The 15,978-nt window shown below is 42.2% G+C and overlaps 1 protein-coding gene across 4 annotated transcripts in view; it reads left to right on the top strand.

The window, feature by feature from the left end:
* The window catches only part of Unc79 (UNC-79 domain-containing protein), a 62,319-nt gene that overhangs the window by 38,941 nt on the left and 7,400 nt on the right, over nt 1-15,978 (top strand). For 3 of the 4 annotated variants that reach the window (XM_076310234.1, XM_076310238.1, XM_076310235.1), the window contains exons 3-26: nt 47-208; nt 561-731; nt 814-903; nt 1,010-1,195; nt 1,273-1,505; nt 1,790-2,004; nt 5,440-5,795; nt 7,791-7,932; nt 8,637-8,813; nt 9,018-9,295; nt 9,374-9,510; nt 9,830-10,060; nt 10,825-10,968; nt 11,246-11,375; nt 12,175-12,347; nt 12,453-12,601; nt 12,673-12,830; nt 12,950-13,131; nt 13,200-13,401; nt 13,479-13,673; nt 14,185-14,298; nt 15,265-15,413; nt 15,482-15,603; nt 15,685-15,916. In XM_076310234.1, coding sequence (XP_076166349.1) covers nt 47-208; nt 561-731; nt 814-903; nt 1,010-1,195; nt 1,273-1,505; nt 1,790-2,004; nt 5,440-5,795; nt 7,791-7,932; nt 8,637-8,813; nt 9,018-9,295; nt 9,374-9,510; nt 9,830-10,060; nt 10,825-10,968; nt 11,246-11,375; nt 12,175-12,347; nt 12,453-12,601; nt 12,673-12,830; nt 12,950-13,131; nt 13,200-13,401; nt 13,479-13,673; nt 14,185-14,298; nt 15,265-15,413; nt 15,482-15,603; nt 15,685-15,916 — 4,328 coding nt within the window. Of the gene's footprint in view, nt 1-46; nt 209-560; nt 732-813; nt 904-1,009; nt 1,196-1,272; nt 1,506-1,789; nt 2,005-5,439; nt 5,796-7,790; nt 7,933-8,636; nt 8,814-9,017; nt 9,296-9,373; nt 9,511-9,829; nt 10,061-10,824; nt 10,969-11,245; nt 11,376-12,174; nt 12,348-12,452; nt 12,602-12,672; nt 12,831-12,949; nt 13,132-13,199; nt 13,402-13,478; nt 13,674-14,184; nt 14,299-15,264; nt 15,414-15,481; nt 15,604-15,684; nt 15,917-15,978 lie in introns of those variants that run through there. The other variant, XM_076310236.1, reaches the window with a different exon arrangement.

Genomic DNA, 15,978 nt, shown 5'->3' with positions numbered 1-15,978 from the left:
CCACGAATTGCTCGTACGAGGACTGATTTAATTTTTTTATTTCCAGCTCTACTGAAAGAGGTCCGCGAAGCTCCCCTCGAGATGGTCAAATCGCAAAAGTTCGATGCAGAACGAATGGCACTTTACCCTAATTTGGATTACAAGCAACTGTACAACGCCTTGACTCAGCTGGTGGATGTTGTCCCCTCCATTCATATCGGTTTGGAAGGTCTGACCACGTCGCTGATTTTATTTTATTAACTTTTATTTGTTCTGCAAACATTTCTTTACTCTTTTTTGTTTTAAGTTGCTGAGAAATAGTTGAAATTATTGAAATTTATCGACGAATATTCCTCGAAGGAAAGATTCACAGGAGTTGCTACTGACTCGGCCGAAACGCGTTGCTTTCGGTCAGTTGCATCGGTCTCCTAGTTAGACCACGAATGGATCATGAATGGATACTTTTACTTTGCGTTTTACGTTTTCGGGACGAGCTACCCTTTTAATTTTATTCGACCAACATTATCTGTTTTCTATCTTTATTTTTCAAGCGATCATAAAATAATTTATTTATTTCCCAGCGTTTGGCCGGGCACTCCTGCAATGTCTCGCGTGTCTGCTGCCCTTCCTCGATCACGATCTGATCGACAACGTGCCGTACTTGACAGCTAGTGCGATCTCGGTGCTTCCGGTGGAACTTCACCAAGAGATCGTCAACTACCTCTGCTTCTACATTCTGCCGTTCAGCATTGGTGAGTATCTTGTTTCCTCGGTTCGTGAAATAATTCTAACGCGATCTTTTTAATTAAATAAAAATACTTCCTTATACCGCAGCAAGGAAAACCGAGGATGGGATGGAAAACGCTGCCAGCCAGTCCATAGCCGCAGTGATCATGATGATCTTCCAGTATTCCAACAATCCAGGTATCAAATTCGATCTTCACACTCTCGATAGAAAAATGTGTAACTTTTTCGTTAAAAATTCGTAGTCCTTTTTCTAAATATCACACACAAACGAACACTTTTTCAGCACATCATTGCCAACTGCTGGAGTGTCTGATGGCCCTCAAGCCAGGCGTGGTAAAGGACATCCTCTGCGTAGTTGCTTATGGCACAGCGCCAGCGAGAGCCTCCGCAGCTAAATTACTCTTCTACTATTGGCCATCCTTCAATCCGAATCTTTTCGACCGCAGGGCGGTTCTAATGAAATTTGCGAGTAAGTCTTCTACAGAGATCGCTCAATTCCCAAAATCCAATGCAATAAAGAACTATGCAGATCGATTCGAATTTCAGACGACCTCGCGCCTTTCGTCTGCCAAAGAGATTCTTGCCCTAACGCTGGCAACGCGGAAGCTGGAAAAGTCTGCTACGATCATCGTATATCCATCACTTTCGCGACCGAGACACCGCCACCGCTATATCTTTGCATCGAATGCGCGAATGAGATTCACAGAGAGCATCCGAATCAGCTGTTTCACGATATCCTGCATCCCATGCAGCAGGTGTCCATGATATGTGAGAACAAGGTGAGTTGGAAGGAATTCGAAGTGCAGTCGATCCATTTTGGCTGCTCAACGTCACTTCTCTGACTGTCAATGACGTCACAAGCTACCTTCATTCTCCTTACCTCTGCACTTAAGAGACTCGGAGCATATGCCCATAGATTCGCGGTCAGAAACCACTAATGACACGGCAGAGTAGCTTCAGGTGGTACAGTGGGAATTACTCCTTACTTATTAGTGCACAGCCAAACTATTTGGCACTCACCATAGCATGTCCCGTTCCTATGTAACCTGTGACTACTCTATAGAACTGCAGAGCTACCGACAAGTCAGCGATCAGCGTTTGTTTCTCCACCGAGTGCGCCAGCTATAACGGGAACCATCCAATTCGCTATTGTCAGCAGTGTCACAACATCAGACACAACAACCGTCGTGGTGGCGACCACGTGTATCACATGGCGCTGCCGCATGTCTCTCAGCTGGACTCTCAAACACAGACCTACATGGTCCAGGCGATTGTCAGGTGAGCGACGACAGTTGTGTGTGATCCTCTGTTGTATCTGCTGAGAAATCGTGTACGGCTTACCGTTCAAGGGAAATGGGAACGGAGAATGGGAACTGGTTGGATAAAAGACATTCAGTTGTTCTGATTTGCACGAGTTTGACGAGACGATCTTACACGCAGAGGGGAGAGAGATAGGAAACCCTATGGTGGTGCCAAGGAAAGAAACCTTTGTCATTGTTTCATTGATATTCGTCAAAGCCAGGGATAATAAAACTTGCTGACTTAAAATGTTTCAAACACTTCGGTATAAGCATCTAGAATGACAGGGTTAAAGAGTACAGCTCTTGTTCCTGAAACTTCTCCTTCTAGATGTTTTTTTTTTTTTAGGCACCACCGTAGTCAAACGGTCCTTGTCAATCTCCTTAACTTTTGTTTAAACGATTTTGCCGGTGAAGGACACTTTTTGATTACGAATCTCTTGGAACGTTTTAGACGTTTTATTGGAAGATGTCTACGTCGAACTGATCAATGCTAACGATGTAGTACCTTCGAATAATTCATCGAGATCGATGTTCAGTCTCTTCCCTCCGTCGTTTCGTCGACGTCGATGTACTTTTTGCGAGAGAATTGTTTTTTTGACGACGGGAACGAATGCAACGCACGTTGATGCAGTTCGATTGGTCCTATTCGTGTTTACCAACCCGCAGATCGCGACCATTGTAAGATTCGGGAATTCCCGTGAGAGCTAATCAAACAGTTGTCTTCTAAAAGAGAAGTCTATCGTCGAACCAGTCGAGAGTACGGAGCAGTTCACAAAACTGCTGTACCAATTTGTCACGTGTACAGGTCGCATCGTAACGATGGTTGCTAATCACTAACCGCGATATGTTTAACCTACAATATGTTCGAAAGAAACACGATGGCGCGTACTAACGAATGATCGCAGGATCATTCTTGCTTTGCGTGTTTGTTCGTGCTGGTCCATCCTGCTTGGTAAGACATTATGCTGTAGCCACGTTTACTGGGTGTCCAGGGAACCGTACGTGATACTTCTTGAACTACGTTCACGGTAGCCTGTCAGTAAGTGTGATCGTCTTCCACTAAACGTGGTTACCAAATGCTCTGTATTTTGTCTTTTGAATACTCACGAAAACGGACGAGATATCGCGTGCAGGGCTTTCAAACTGAAGGCAATCCACTGATTCATTACACCAGATTTCTTGGTATTAACCAATATCCCCTGCACGCGTATCTCGATCAACTGTTAGCTCTAGAACCGCTACGCTCTTGTCACATCTGAGACAAACCTGTGGATCTGCATTCAATCCCAACTGGGTTAATTAAATTATCGTTTTATGATATAAACACGAGATCAAAAGTTTACCTTACAGGAGAACCTTAAAGTCATCTGGACACCGAGTCAGAGACTATTAGAAAGAATGGCTGCCATCTAAGACCTTTACAAGTATTAAGTACATGGCATGTTGATCTACAGATGTATATCCATATTGTTGCAAAGTATGTCGGCTGGTAATTTCAAAAAATATAATAATATAGATTACGGGTACCAAGAAAGAGGTCCTGCTGGTACAGTGACTAGCTCCCTCTACGATGAAAGAGATTTATAGATCTTTAGTGCGTGCACATGTTGGTCAGATGTGTCTGAATTATCTATAAACTAGTCAGGAGGCAATTCTAGAGAGTGGAACAATAAAGTCGGTTCAAAGGAGTCTCAGACTGCTCGAAGCTGGTCGTTCTAGCGCGGACAAGTTTTTCTCTGACTGTCCAAGTGGCCGCGTAAGACACGTGACTTTGAAGCATTCGCCCACAGTAGAGCATAGGAAAAGTGCACCATAAAAGTTGCATTGCGCCTTACCGAGGACACCGTGCACGTCCTGGATACTACACACCAGCACCTGGTACCGTTCCACAAATAAAAACAGACCTACTGGTACAGGCTTGAATAGATACCCATTACCTGAGACACACTGGTATGCTGCATGCACAGAAACACTATTTTAACGGGACGTTCAAGCCCACTTTTATTATTTACCATCGTTCTCGCGATATCGATCGATAAATTGGCTAATAGTGGTCGTCGACTTTTACGGCGATTTAATTTTTTTCCATTTCATATACGCATATATAATTTTCGAAACGACGAGTAAACAGTAAACGTTAAATTTTCAAATTTCAATCGGCTCAATTTTGGTAAATGGGGCAATGTTCTACTCTTTTCATTTCCTCGACGTCACAAAATATCACTTGTTCTTTGGCCACAATCTTGCAAGATGATTCCCGATTTGCATTTACGTAGTTTCTATATTGTAATTGGCATGAACCCTTCTAGCAGGTAGAACACAAAACCCCGATGAATTGTATTTACTGTTATTCGAAATACTGATTGGTTATTGGTCGTCTATTGTTAACTTTCAAATATCTCATCTTCTTCACCGTTGTAAATTTATCGATATAAATCCCAGAAGATCGCGATCTGACGTCGCGTCTGCCTCGATAGACGTTGTGGTCGAACTAGATCGATTAGTCTTCCATCATCTTCTCGAGAAACATGCCGGAATCATCGATCGACATTGTCGCAGTTTGGAAGTAGTTTCTCACGAATTTTTCCATGATCGAAGCGTTCGATTAATACTCAACATTATTTAATTTAACGATCACCATGGATTTGTAAAACTTGAGAAGGGATAAACTCGATCGTGCAAGAATTCAAACCACCATTGAACGTGGAAGCTGAGATTCTTCGACGTTTGATGTTCTTTTGTCTCTCGAATCGCCTGAAATCGTTAGTGAAAGCTTCAAATGTTAAGAACAATTGTTGATTACTAGATCCTGTCCTTATTACCACAAAATCACGCACATGTCGATTCCTTTGTACAACAAATGTATTGGCCGCACAAGGTCATCCCCCACTACATATCTTGTTAAATATGTAACCTTCATTTGTAAATTAATAGAGTTCAAACAGTGTCAGAACATCTTGAATCGAGTAAAGGAACCCAATAAATCTTAAAACATTTTAAATTTTTGCTTTTGAAGTAAAAAATTGAAGAATCACTCCTACACTGCGTCCCTCGAACGTAGGAGGCGGCGCTAAGAGTCGAGGGGCGGAGCAATGGTGGGGTTAACTGCTCGGAAACTCTCAACGGCCAATACTTTTTGTCCGAATTTCTGTTTCCCCTCCTTCTTTCGTTTTCTCGTTCCTTTCACTTTTTCCAAAAATATTTTGACCGAAACAGACGCGCGTCTTCGCAACGACTAACAATTTCAAGCGAAAGCACCACAGAGAATGTCGATCCCAGCGAAAATCAGAGTCCATCAGCTTTTTCAAAAACCAGCCTACTGAAAATTGCACATCATTGAGCCGACCACAGCCAGATGCGACTCCAGATCGTGTTGGGCACCGTCCGCATAAGCGTTCCTCTTTACTTGCAGCCTGCTTAAGGAGGCTGAACCGCTAAGTATGGATAGTAATCGAGACATCTCGGAAATAAGTACTAATAAGGGCAGCACAGGATTCTCAGGGGGCGGAACCAGCGGAGGCGGAGCAAGCGGCGGAGGCGGAGCCGGTAGCGGTAGTGGGGGCCAGTACGATCCGTCGACTCTGGAGGAGAGGCAACTACTCGGCAGATACGGTGTCTGGTTGCTGGTGGGGCTTTGCACCCCGAATCAGGACACCTCGGTCGAAATTCTCGGGCGTTTATTGTCAATGCTATTTCATTGGTTTCATGTTACTGCCTACTCTTTCGATGGTACTAAAAAAAGCCTTATGCACCTTATCTTTTCTGTTGGTAATTTAACACTTCGCATATATACACTTATGACGTAGACGTAGAAGACGTAGGTAGTGATGGGCAGCCGATACACTGTGTTTCACTTCGACACTTTCGAGCGCAACGGTACAGCAAATGCGCTTTGAGAATTGGTCACGTTGAATCAAAGAGACTCGACGGACAAAATTTTTCCAAGACTCAAGAGTTTCTTACGTTGATAAATTCGATGATAGAAGTTCGGTTTTCCATTAAAGAACATTTTCATTGAATAACGCAGGCAATACGAAGCTCGAAAATTTCTAATAAAGTGAAATATAAAGTAACAAATAACGATTAAGCGTTATTCGGAGAGACTCGGTGCGTTGGCCTTGTGCTCGAAGTGATTCGAAGCATCTCGAGCCCATCACTAGACGTAGGTAGTCTCTGGCCGCGATCGTAGGCACATTCGAGTGGACCAACAACTCTTACGACACTCTGCAGACGCGTTCGTTGATTGTTTTCGTTCTTTCGTCACTTTGCCTTCTCCTGTTGTACATTCCATAATATTTACGTAATAATTCACTAATCAATTTCGTTGTTCTCGTAAACCCTCCGGGGGAAAGATATTACATATATCAAACACAGATTGTTAATCGATCAGGGATTAAAGGCAAAATGGCGCCTCCGAAAGGGACGAAGTGAAACAAAAAACGAACGAGTCTTCTCTATACGCCTCGTGGGTAAACATTCATGTATACGTGTTCGTGCTTTCGTGTCGTCGGTGTTTCTCCAAGCTTAACTGTGACCCCTTTTGCTGTTCGACGCGTTTCGACTGAATAGCTTCTGTGTTTTGTCCGACTTTTTGTCTTTGAAAATTTTTGTGACCCCGTTTTGGTGTCCCTGTAAATCGTACCAGTAAATGAGTGTATTCGATGTCTTCCCATCTCGTGGCACGCTGTACCCAACTCTTTTCGCAGAGGCGTCAGCTCTGGGGATTTTCCAACATTTGATCTCTTTTGTTCTTCGTTCTTTATCGTTTCTATTCTTCTTTTCAAAGTTGTCGTAGCGTGAAAGTAATTAAAAATTGTTCACTATCGCGAATTTCTGCTTCTACTTGAACTCTTCGTATCACCAAGTATGTTTATAAAATATTTTAGCTACCACGCGATTATTGGAGACTCAATTACGCAATAATTCGTCGAGCAAACGTAGATTCTCGTAGAACCTGTAACACTCTCTTGATAGTCTACTAAGTTGACGCCTGTGCGTTCTCGCGTACACATTTTGGAGAAAACTGTTGCCTCTGCGTGTGCATGCCACACACACACGAGTACCGCTGAAACCATATGCGTATTGTGTATTCGAACGAATGAGAAGGGACAAGAGTGCGTCTGCGTCGCGGCTGATCGAGTCTTTATAGTCATCGATGCATAGAATCTGTGGAAGGAAATTCGAAGAAATCAACTTTACAAAATCATGAAAAAATTTCACCCTTGTGGAAAAATTAGAAGAATCATTTGATCGGAAAATAATTCAATGGAAACATTAATTTTGTAGATTGGGTATATTTAGAAATTCAATTTTTTCGTTTAAAAAAAATGAAAAAATTCGTGGACGATCCGAGAAGTTTCTATGCATCGAAGTAGTGATCCCGTAATGGGAATAGAAAAATAATAAAAAAAAAGAAACACGACCTTACAATCCTCTGAACGAAAATCTGTCGAATCGGTATCGGAGTTACGCGAATTTGAACAAACTTTGTTGCATGCCACAAACCGTGACACAGCCAACACAGATTTAATCAGCTTCTTACATTTGTAACGTTCCTCTGTTTTTGATGTGTCCCGAAAATTCGCTTCTGTACTGTTCTGCGTTTGGAATTGTTCCTCTCGCATTTAACGGCGCGGTTCGTTCGAAAAAATTCTTACGAAATTGAATCTCGATGTTTCGAACCCGCGTCAATAGATTCGCGATCGTAACCCCCATGAGAATTTTCACGAGAACGACGTCTAATTCGCAGATGTAATTTCGCAGGTCAAGCGGAAAGCGCGCTGGAAAAATTGAAAACCGAATACGTTTGCGGCTGGCTGTCAGAGGTGATGAAGACACATTACGACGTCTTCATCTCCTGTCTTTTGCCGCATCCGATGGACTATGTTCGCGTTGGTGGACACTGGTACGAATTATTATCCTTTTTCCATAATCCAAGTGCAATTTTCAATAACGGAAATCGATTTATTTTCCAAGAACGTGGCTAGAAACTAAGATAGTTTTTCGAAATTATGTTCAAAGATAGATATGTAATTTTATCGAATGTTTTTCCTATCAAAAGTATTCACAAATATTAAACAAAAAATTTACAAAATTTGATTAAAAATTTTTGATTTCTTGTGGAAGTTATGATCGATCAAGTAGAGTCACTTCATCTAAATTGGTTGTACAAATTTTTTTTAAGCGCATTATATAAATAACCATAACTTCTTTAGGAATTAAAATTTTTTAATCAAATTTAGTAGATTTTTAATTTAATATATGTACATTTCGGTAGTACAATAAACGTTTAATATAATTGGAAATTTATCTTCAAAGAAAATATCTAAAACGTGTTTTACTTTTCAGTCTGTTTAACTTTGGCTCCGAATAATATTTTAGCTAATATTTTATATAAAAAATCTACCAAGTTTACTAGAAAATAAACGAGTAATTGTACAGTGAAAAGTTCAGATCAATGGGAGTAATTTTCGTACAATGAAACGACGAAAGTTAATATTAATGCAAACTTCGCTCGGATGATTTCAATGCGTGGGTAGTGACATCGATCGAAGTTTCTATCAGTGTTTTGAATAAAAATTCAAATGGAAACTCTTAATTGTAATTAAGGGAAACACTGGCTTCGAGGACATCGCATCTTAAAGACGGACTGAATCGACTTTTCTGCTTGGTGCCCTACGAGGTGATCACACCTGATGTGTGGGACTACGTGATGCCACACTGGATGGAAGCTATGGTGAACGATGTCCCAGAACACGAGCTCCACGAATTGAAAATGATTTTATGGTAATCGAATTCTTCTCGATTCTCTAAAACTGTTTAGAATGAAAAATGACAAAGATTCATCACCTTTTTTAAATTATCGAATCAAGATGACCCTGGACTCAATAAACTCACAATTCCTCATCGTCCTATTTCATAATGAATGAAAATAAAACTCGTCTTCGAAATTTGTTAATATTTCAATATTTTCGAAATGATTAATTTCAGCAAAATACTGGACCGAGATATGAGTCCTTTGGGGTTCGACGCGAAGAAGATGTACAACTTTGTAGCAAAGCGGTTCGTCAACACCTGCGCGAAGGTGCAGGAGCAGGCGCTGAACTGGTTGCAAACACTGACCATGTTGGAGATCAGCATTCCTCTCTGTCAACTGTTCTCTATGTTCAGCGATGGAGTAGCTGTTATGGGAGCCATGAACACTGCCGAGTCCGAGCAGAAGCCCAGCAAAGGATCGAGGAAGGAGGATGAGGATGGAAACGCTATATGTACGCATAAAATCGTGTGAACAGTTGCAAATAATTTTCAAAGTTCCCAACAAAAATGAACAAAGTGGATGTATTCAGTCGTAGAAAACGAATCGGGGAAATCGACACCATTGTCCGACGACATGGTTCCAACAGCGAGACACATGGAATTCACAACCAATGCCGAGCTAAACCTGTCTTGTTGCATCCTCATGTTGGACATACTGTTGAAGCAGGTAATTTAGTGAAACTTAAAGAAATGAATTAGGAAACACAGAACTTAGAGAAAGTGGAAAGCTTGAGTACTTGAAAAGAGTAGGCTTGGGTTCTCAAGAAGAATAAAAGACTTGAGTACTCAATAATAAAATGCTTCAGTACTCAAGAATAGTAGGAAGCTCTAGTACTCGAGATCTGAATGAAATCCTCTGCATTCGATTATCTTGAATAACTGAAGAATAAAAATATATACGTTGCCTTTGAGTTGTCAAAACTGGGGCAACGAAAGCTATTCTCGGTGACTAAAGAATGACACCGAGTCGCGTGAAATGTTTAAAGATGGAGCTTCAAAGCGTGGACAAGCACACGGGGATCAACACGTGGGTGTGCAGAGACGCGTGCCACCTGATGAAGTCCATCGTCGCCTCGAACTGGAACAGCTGTCACGTGTGCAACGCGGACAGCTACGGTGCCGAGTGCACTTACTGCGAATCCAGAGTGATCTGGCATCAACTCTGTCTGCAATTGGTCACATACATGGCGCCGGAAAATCCAGCTTACCCGCCTGACGTGAGTTCGTTAGGCCACCAGCCTGAAATAACTGTGATCGCACCGCGTACGAGCAAGTAGATCACCGAATCAGATCACTGGCGGTTTCAGTTTAGGCGTGATCATCGTCCATCAATTTATAGGACTCGAGCCAATAACTTTTGCTAATCGAACTCCATCGAGCGTATTCTACTCTAAGTAGAAGTAGGTCACAGTCGTATTATCGACAATAATGTTTCTGTTTACCATGTGAAAGATAAACTGGCGACGAAGTAGTGTCGTTCCAAGGTTTTCAAAAGTTTCGATGATTCCAAAACAGTCTCAATTTTCAAGCCATCAAAGGTTTCCAAATCTATCGCCGTTTCGAAATGATTCAAAAATTTTGTACTTTGTCTATCTCGAACGCGAGAGGCGGAGCTAAAGGTCGAGAGGCGGTACGAAGAATTAAGAGGTGGAGCAATGGTGGGGGTAATCACTTAGTGACCTCCCAGTGGCCAATACTTTTGGTTCGAATTTCTCTTTCTCTTTTTCTCTTCGTTTCCTCGATCTTTCCTCTTTCTTTTTTCAAAAAAATTTTTTAACGCAAACGTCTAACAATTTCGAACGATAGTATCACAAAAAATATCGATCCCAGCGAAAGTCAGAGTCTATCGATTTATAAGACTCGAGCCAATAACTTTTGTTAAGCAAATTATTATGAATTTGTAATTACTTTCCATTTACTGGCCACGTGTTAATATGTTCACGTAGTTATTGCGGATTTATAATGATGAATCGATTTTTAGAAAATCGTCGACGAAACCGCCGAGGATCACGGTCGCAAGAGTCCGGAGACATCGAGGAAAGGCGAGTCGAAATCGGACGTGGTGATCAGCATGCCGCTTACGGACATGCACTCAGTCGGCGGCGTGCTCGCCCACATGCCGCAGGTATGTCCATGGAACGTCGTTCTTGACATGATCGAATCTGTATACGCAAAATGTTACACCGCCTATCAGAAAGAGAAAAAAAAGAAACACTGTCTTCCTATCTCCATGCGAAAAAAAAAACACTTTTCCGCAACAAAAACTGCAGCATGCTCTTCGTCTAAACTGTGTGTGCCTATCTCTGTCTCTCTTCTTCCACTACGAAATGGCGTTGCGTGACCACTGACACGGTAGGCTAATCTATGTGACCGGAGGTAGCTATTTTGATCGTTTATATCAGTTCTTCGAACAGATCATGACAGCCACTGTAGAGACTGTTTCGGAGCAGCTGGACCTAGCGGCCATTATGCCCACAGAGAAGGTTATGTCAGCGGTCGCCAGGGCAGTCACTTTGTCGGAAACAGACGTGGGTAAGAGAACACTTAACATTAAATATTTCTGCTCTCCGAGTCGATCCTCAACAAGCACGATCTGGATTGGTCGAACTGAATTTAGTTTCTGTGCATCACCTTGAACTGCTTCTTCGTCATTTCTGGGACTTTGAATTCTTCACATAATTTCTTTACATCGTCCAAACGTTCCTCTCTTCTAACTGCACGAAACTCATCTTAGCTTATCTTACGTTGGTACTTCTCTTCTACCATTGTTAACCCTTGCTGCACCACACCTGGGTCTTCTCGGACCCAGAGAGAGTTTTACATTACTTAATTATATTCTTAGCACAGACAAAGTGCATTTGATCGTACTAAAAATAGTACGATAAAGAAATAGAATCTTGGTTCGAAATATTTGTGCGAACAAGTTCATTTTTGATCCAGGCGTGGTCTCCTCCGTGATACTGCGAATGATAATGTATATTTTTTATTCAAAAAGCATTCTTCCTACTAATATCAATAAACTTCCATTATTCTCAAACCAAACCTTCGATCTGAATCCACTCGTAGCATTTCTACCGACTCGCATGAGTTCGTATTAACGCGAACAGAAGCTTATTGATCGTCACGAACCCCAACGTTCGATGTCTGGCCCCACGTTAGGCTATTCTACTTCGATGAATTAATTGCTTCCGATGAATAAAAGAGGCTCATCGATCGACGTGTGACCGCGCGTCTGACCGCACAGGGACTCGTTCCACTTCGGGGCATTAGAGAACAGCCTCTAACGAGTTTAGCGTAGCTCGTGACTCATTACGCGGGATGTCTGTTTCAGCAACCGCGACCGTGAGCGTGGCGAAACCGCGACTAATTGGAGAGAACGATCAACCGGTGAATCTCAGCCCAGAAAACGAAACGGACGATTTCTGGCACACCTCCGTGGGGAAGTTCAGATTCAACATCGAGGACCTCCCTGAGCAACTTCAATACATACACAAACTTCTGAAGGTGGGATACAGGATCTTCACGATGAAAGTATTCGCAGACCGTTGCGTGTAGAAGGAGGTTCGATTCTGGGAAGATTTAATTAATCAATTTCCATTCCTGCGCCAGGAGATCATGACGATCGAGAAACCAGACATTCTCTACTACATGCTTCAATGTTTGAACGTGATGTGCCTCTACGGTGACGCGTTCAACATAGCGGTGAAGGATTACAAAGGATTTTTCATATGGTGGCAGGAGAATCTACTCATAAAGAAGTGAGTGAAAAATGTTCAAACTTCGATCGACCGTTCGAACAATAATTAATTCGACAAATTACGGTCTACAGTCTATGGGAGCTTCTCAACGCAGAGCATTCACACATAGCGCAAGTCACTGTGCCATTGTTGCTACACTGTATAACGTTACCATCCGGAACTGACACTTTCTGGTGTCTGATTCAGGAAGTATTCCATAATTCGGACTGGCGTGTTCGATTTGTGGCAGGTATGGAGAACTAACATTAATTAATTTCCCAGACCAATTAATTTCACTCCGACTATAGTTGGTCCACCGAACTATAACATGAGTCCGGATTGAGTCTTTCGTTTATTCATACCGAACAGTCGAAAGGGTCACTCTGATCGCGAGATTCATGGATTCCACTCCACTGCGGAACGTCATGAGCCTGCAGGCTGCATTGGCGAATGCATTCTGCTATTTGATCGCCAGTATGGACGACAACAACGTGTACGTCGCTCAGAGGGCCACTTTGTATCTTGGTACCATTCACGACACCGCTATGAGGGTAAGGATTAGCACGAATCTGTTGAAATATTGTACTAACATTCTCCGTCAAGCTCAAATATTTTCCAGTCATTGATCCTCTGCTTGGAGACACAATTCGATCTGGTGATAGTGGATCGACCAATGGTATTACAATCGCTGTACCAGCTTCACAACAGCCTCAGCGACAGGCATATTCTCACCTGGGAGTTTTTCTTGAATCGCTTCGACGCTCTGTTCCTTGAGGCTCAGATAAATTTGGAGAGATCCGGGGATATACCCTATCTACGTGGTAAGATGTCTAATTAACTCTAGTCTTAAGTAGTTGTCACTCAATAGATAGTTATGGCATACTAATCTGTTTCGCAGATCTTCGAAATACAGACTTGAATAGCGAAATCTTCATGAAAAAGTTGCACAGAGCGCAGGAAGCTTTGTCACAATCGGATGGTAGTGGGACCAACTCGATAAAGACTCTGAGTGCAAGTTTCGGTACCAAGTGGCCCTATAAACGCACTATGTCTGCACCCGCGTCGATGATTCCTCGACAGGACACCAAACCAGGTAAAAGAAACGTGCTGTGAAAAAATAGATCATAACGTGATCTATACCACGCTAGTGCTCAGAAATCCCAATATCGCTCATTGTGCGGTTACACGAACCATAGCAGTCTGAGGGAAAATTTAACTTGCTCGTTTAACTGGAGAACCGATTATAACTAGATCTCAACCAGCCAATATCCCTTGCAGAACTAGAAATAACATCAGGCTAGATCGTAGATCTACCACGTCGTGAGAACTATGTTAGTATCGAGTTAACCTTTAAAGGAATCGGGTAATAGATGTCGTTGCGATTGGAAGATTATTTCCAGAATTCGTAGACCCTGGGTACTACGAATTGTGCCGTCAGAGGCACGAGGCATCCCGATCCTTTAAGGGTTCCCGTACACTTTCTGGCCTGGTCCACGTAGCCATAGAGTCAAATGAATGCTAGTACGTCGTCTGAAACCGCTGATCTACTTCACACCTTGACCGTACACGTGTCTCTGACTTGTTCCACTCCCTGCGCCGCGCAGAAAAGGAAAAGGTGTACAGCCGGCAATACTCGGCGCCTATCCTGAAGCGCAAGAGCTCCAGATTCGGACTGGGTCAGTTGCTGGGGTCCACCCCACCTAATAACAGTATAACAGGTAGAGTAGAGTGTCTGCCGTAGTCTTAGACGTGGCATTCCATATGTGTTACGCGTAAATGTTTCCCCCGTCTCCTCTGTATATGCGATCCGTAATCATGTTTTTGAGGATGTCGAAGGATACGTGTGTGTTCGATGTGGAACCTGTGGTAAGTCTGATCGTTGATCAGCCTTTCGTGACAGTTTTTGCTTTTGGCCACCTTTGTATCTACAGGGTAACCTGGAAGATCATCATTGCTCTGGGGAGAAAAATTGTTTGGGACTTGGGTTTTGCGTGACATGGGTCTTGCGCTATAATTATTTGTCGATGATGGAGTTTGATTTAAAGACAAAGCAAATTAATTGTCTTTGGAAACATTTTGTTCCTCCTCTTTCGAGTAGGATTTACCGCTACGTAGTCTAAACTTTAGAGTAGTGCGTAGCATGAATTCGTTAGTTGGCACATAGTGTATAGAATGTATGTGTAGATTTCTTAGTTAAATTAATAAAGTTTCTAATATGCATTGCGAATACTATAAACGCTATAATAATCGGGTGAACAGTAAATGGCCATTCAGTTCTAAAATTCTATCTTTTAAACTGATGTAAGTCTGGAATTATTCCAAAGATGATGATTCATAACAGTTTAAGTGACTTTGAACGGCCACTTGATTTTCATCCAATTATAATGTAAATGTAATAAAGTTCGCGTATCATTGTTGTAAAGTAACATGATTTATTGTGCTTAAACTACTTTGATGTCAGTGAATACGTGCTTTGCTTGGGCATGATCGTTGACATTGAACGATAAATTATATGCTAAGGAAACTTATTATATATACTGATATATACTTACCTTTTTATCATATGGTAATGGTATTGAGATTTTTTCCAGATTTTATTCGCTGATATTTTGTAGAATGAATTTCGCGTTTTCACTGAACTCACATGGAACAAGAACACACTTTAATATCACTAACTATTACAGATGGTCACGTCCATTCGCTTAACATGGTCGACGATGCTAGCGCGTTACCAGGATGCACCCACAAAATCGTTGATTTCGAAGAGGCTGACAAAGAGACGATGCATTTGCTGGTATTCCTTTTGATGCAGTTTCTTTCCAGACAGGATCAGGTACATTGATGAGCATTTTTCGAATCGAAAAATATCATTGTTATTAACTGCAAACATCAAATCCTTAGGCCTATCCAACGGACGAAAAACCACTGTCGAAAACGCAAGGGATCGTGCTACGCCACTTGTACCTTTTGTTAGGGTACAACCAAACTGAACGTACTTTTCATACATCTCCTCAGCGCTTACGGTAAAAAACTTCATCAGTAACCATCTGTTAAATCGGATGCCGTCTAAATTCTAACAAACATGGTGACACAATTCGTTGCAGGGTATCACCCGTGTTCAACGTATTCATTGCGAACCTTCCTCAACTTCTGGACCAGAATCACGTAATGGGATGGGTCATGACACCTCCAGTTCTGGCCATTTTGCAACACTGTCCATGTCCACCGCAAGGTATACCTTCCTCAGACCATCAAGCACCAACTTACAGCCTCTGGTACCTTGAGCCTCAAAACAGGCGTTCATGGTTGATGTCCCTTCTTGTCATACTCTACAAGGTGAGATGTCTTCTAAAATGATCCTCATTGTTCTCGATTTGTGTGCATGAATGAAAAATTTT

The sequence above is a fragment of the Ptiloglossa arizonensis genome, chromosome 4 (assembly GCF_051014685.1).
Source record: "Ptiloglossa arizonensis isolate GNS036 chromosome 4, iyPtiAriz1_principal, whole genome shotgun sequence".
In the NCBI taxonomy this organism is placed as follows: Eukaryota; Metazoa; Arthropoda; class Insecta; order Hymenoptera; family Colletidae; genus Ptiloglossa; species Ptiloglossa arizonensis.
The sequence above is the reverse complement of the archived record's forward strand: the minus strand, read 5'-3'. Positions and strand labels throughout refer to the sequence as shown.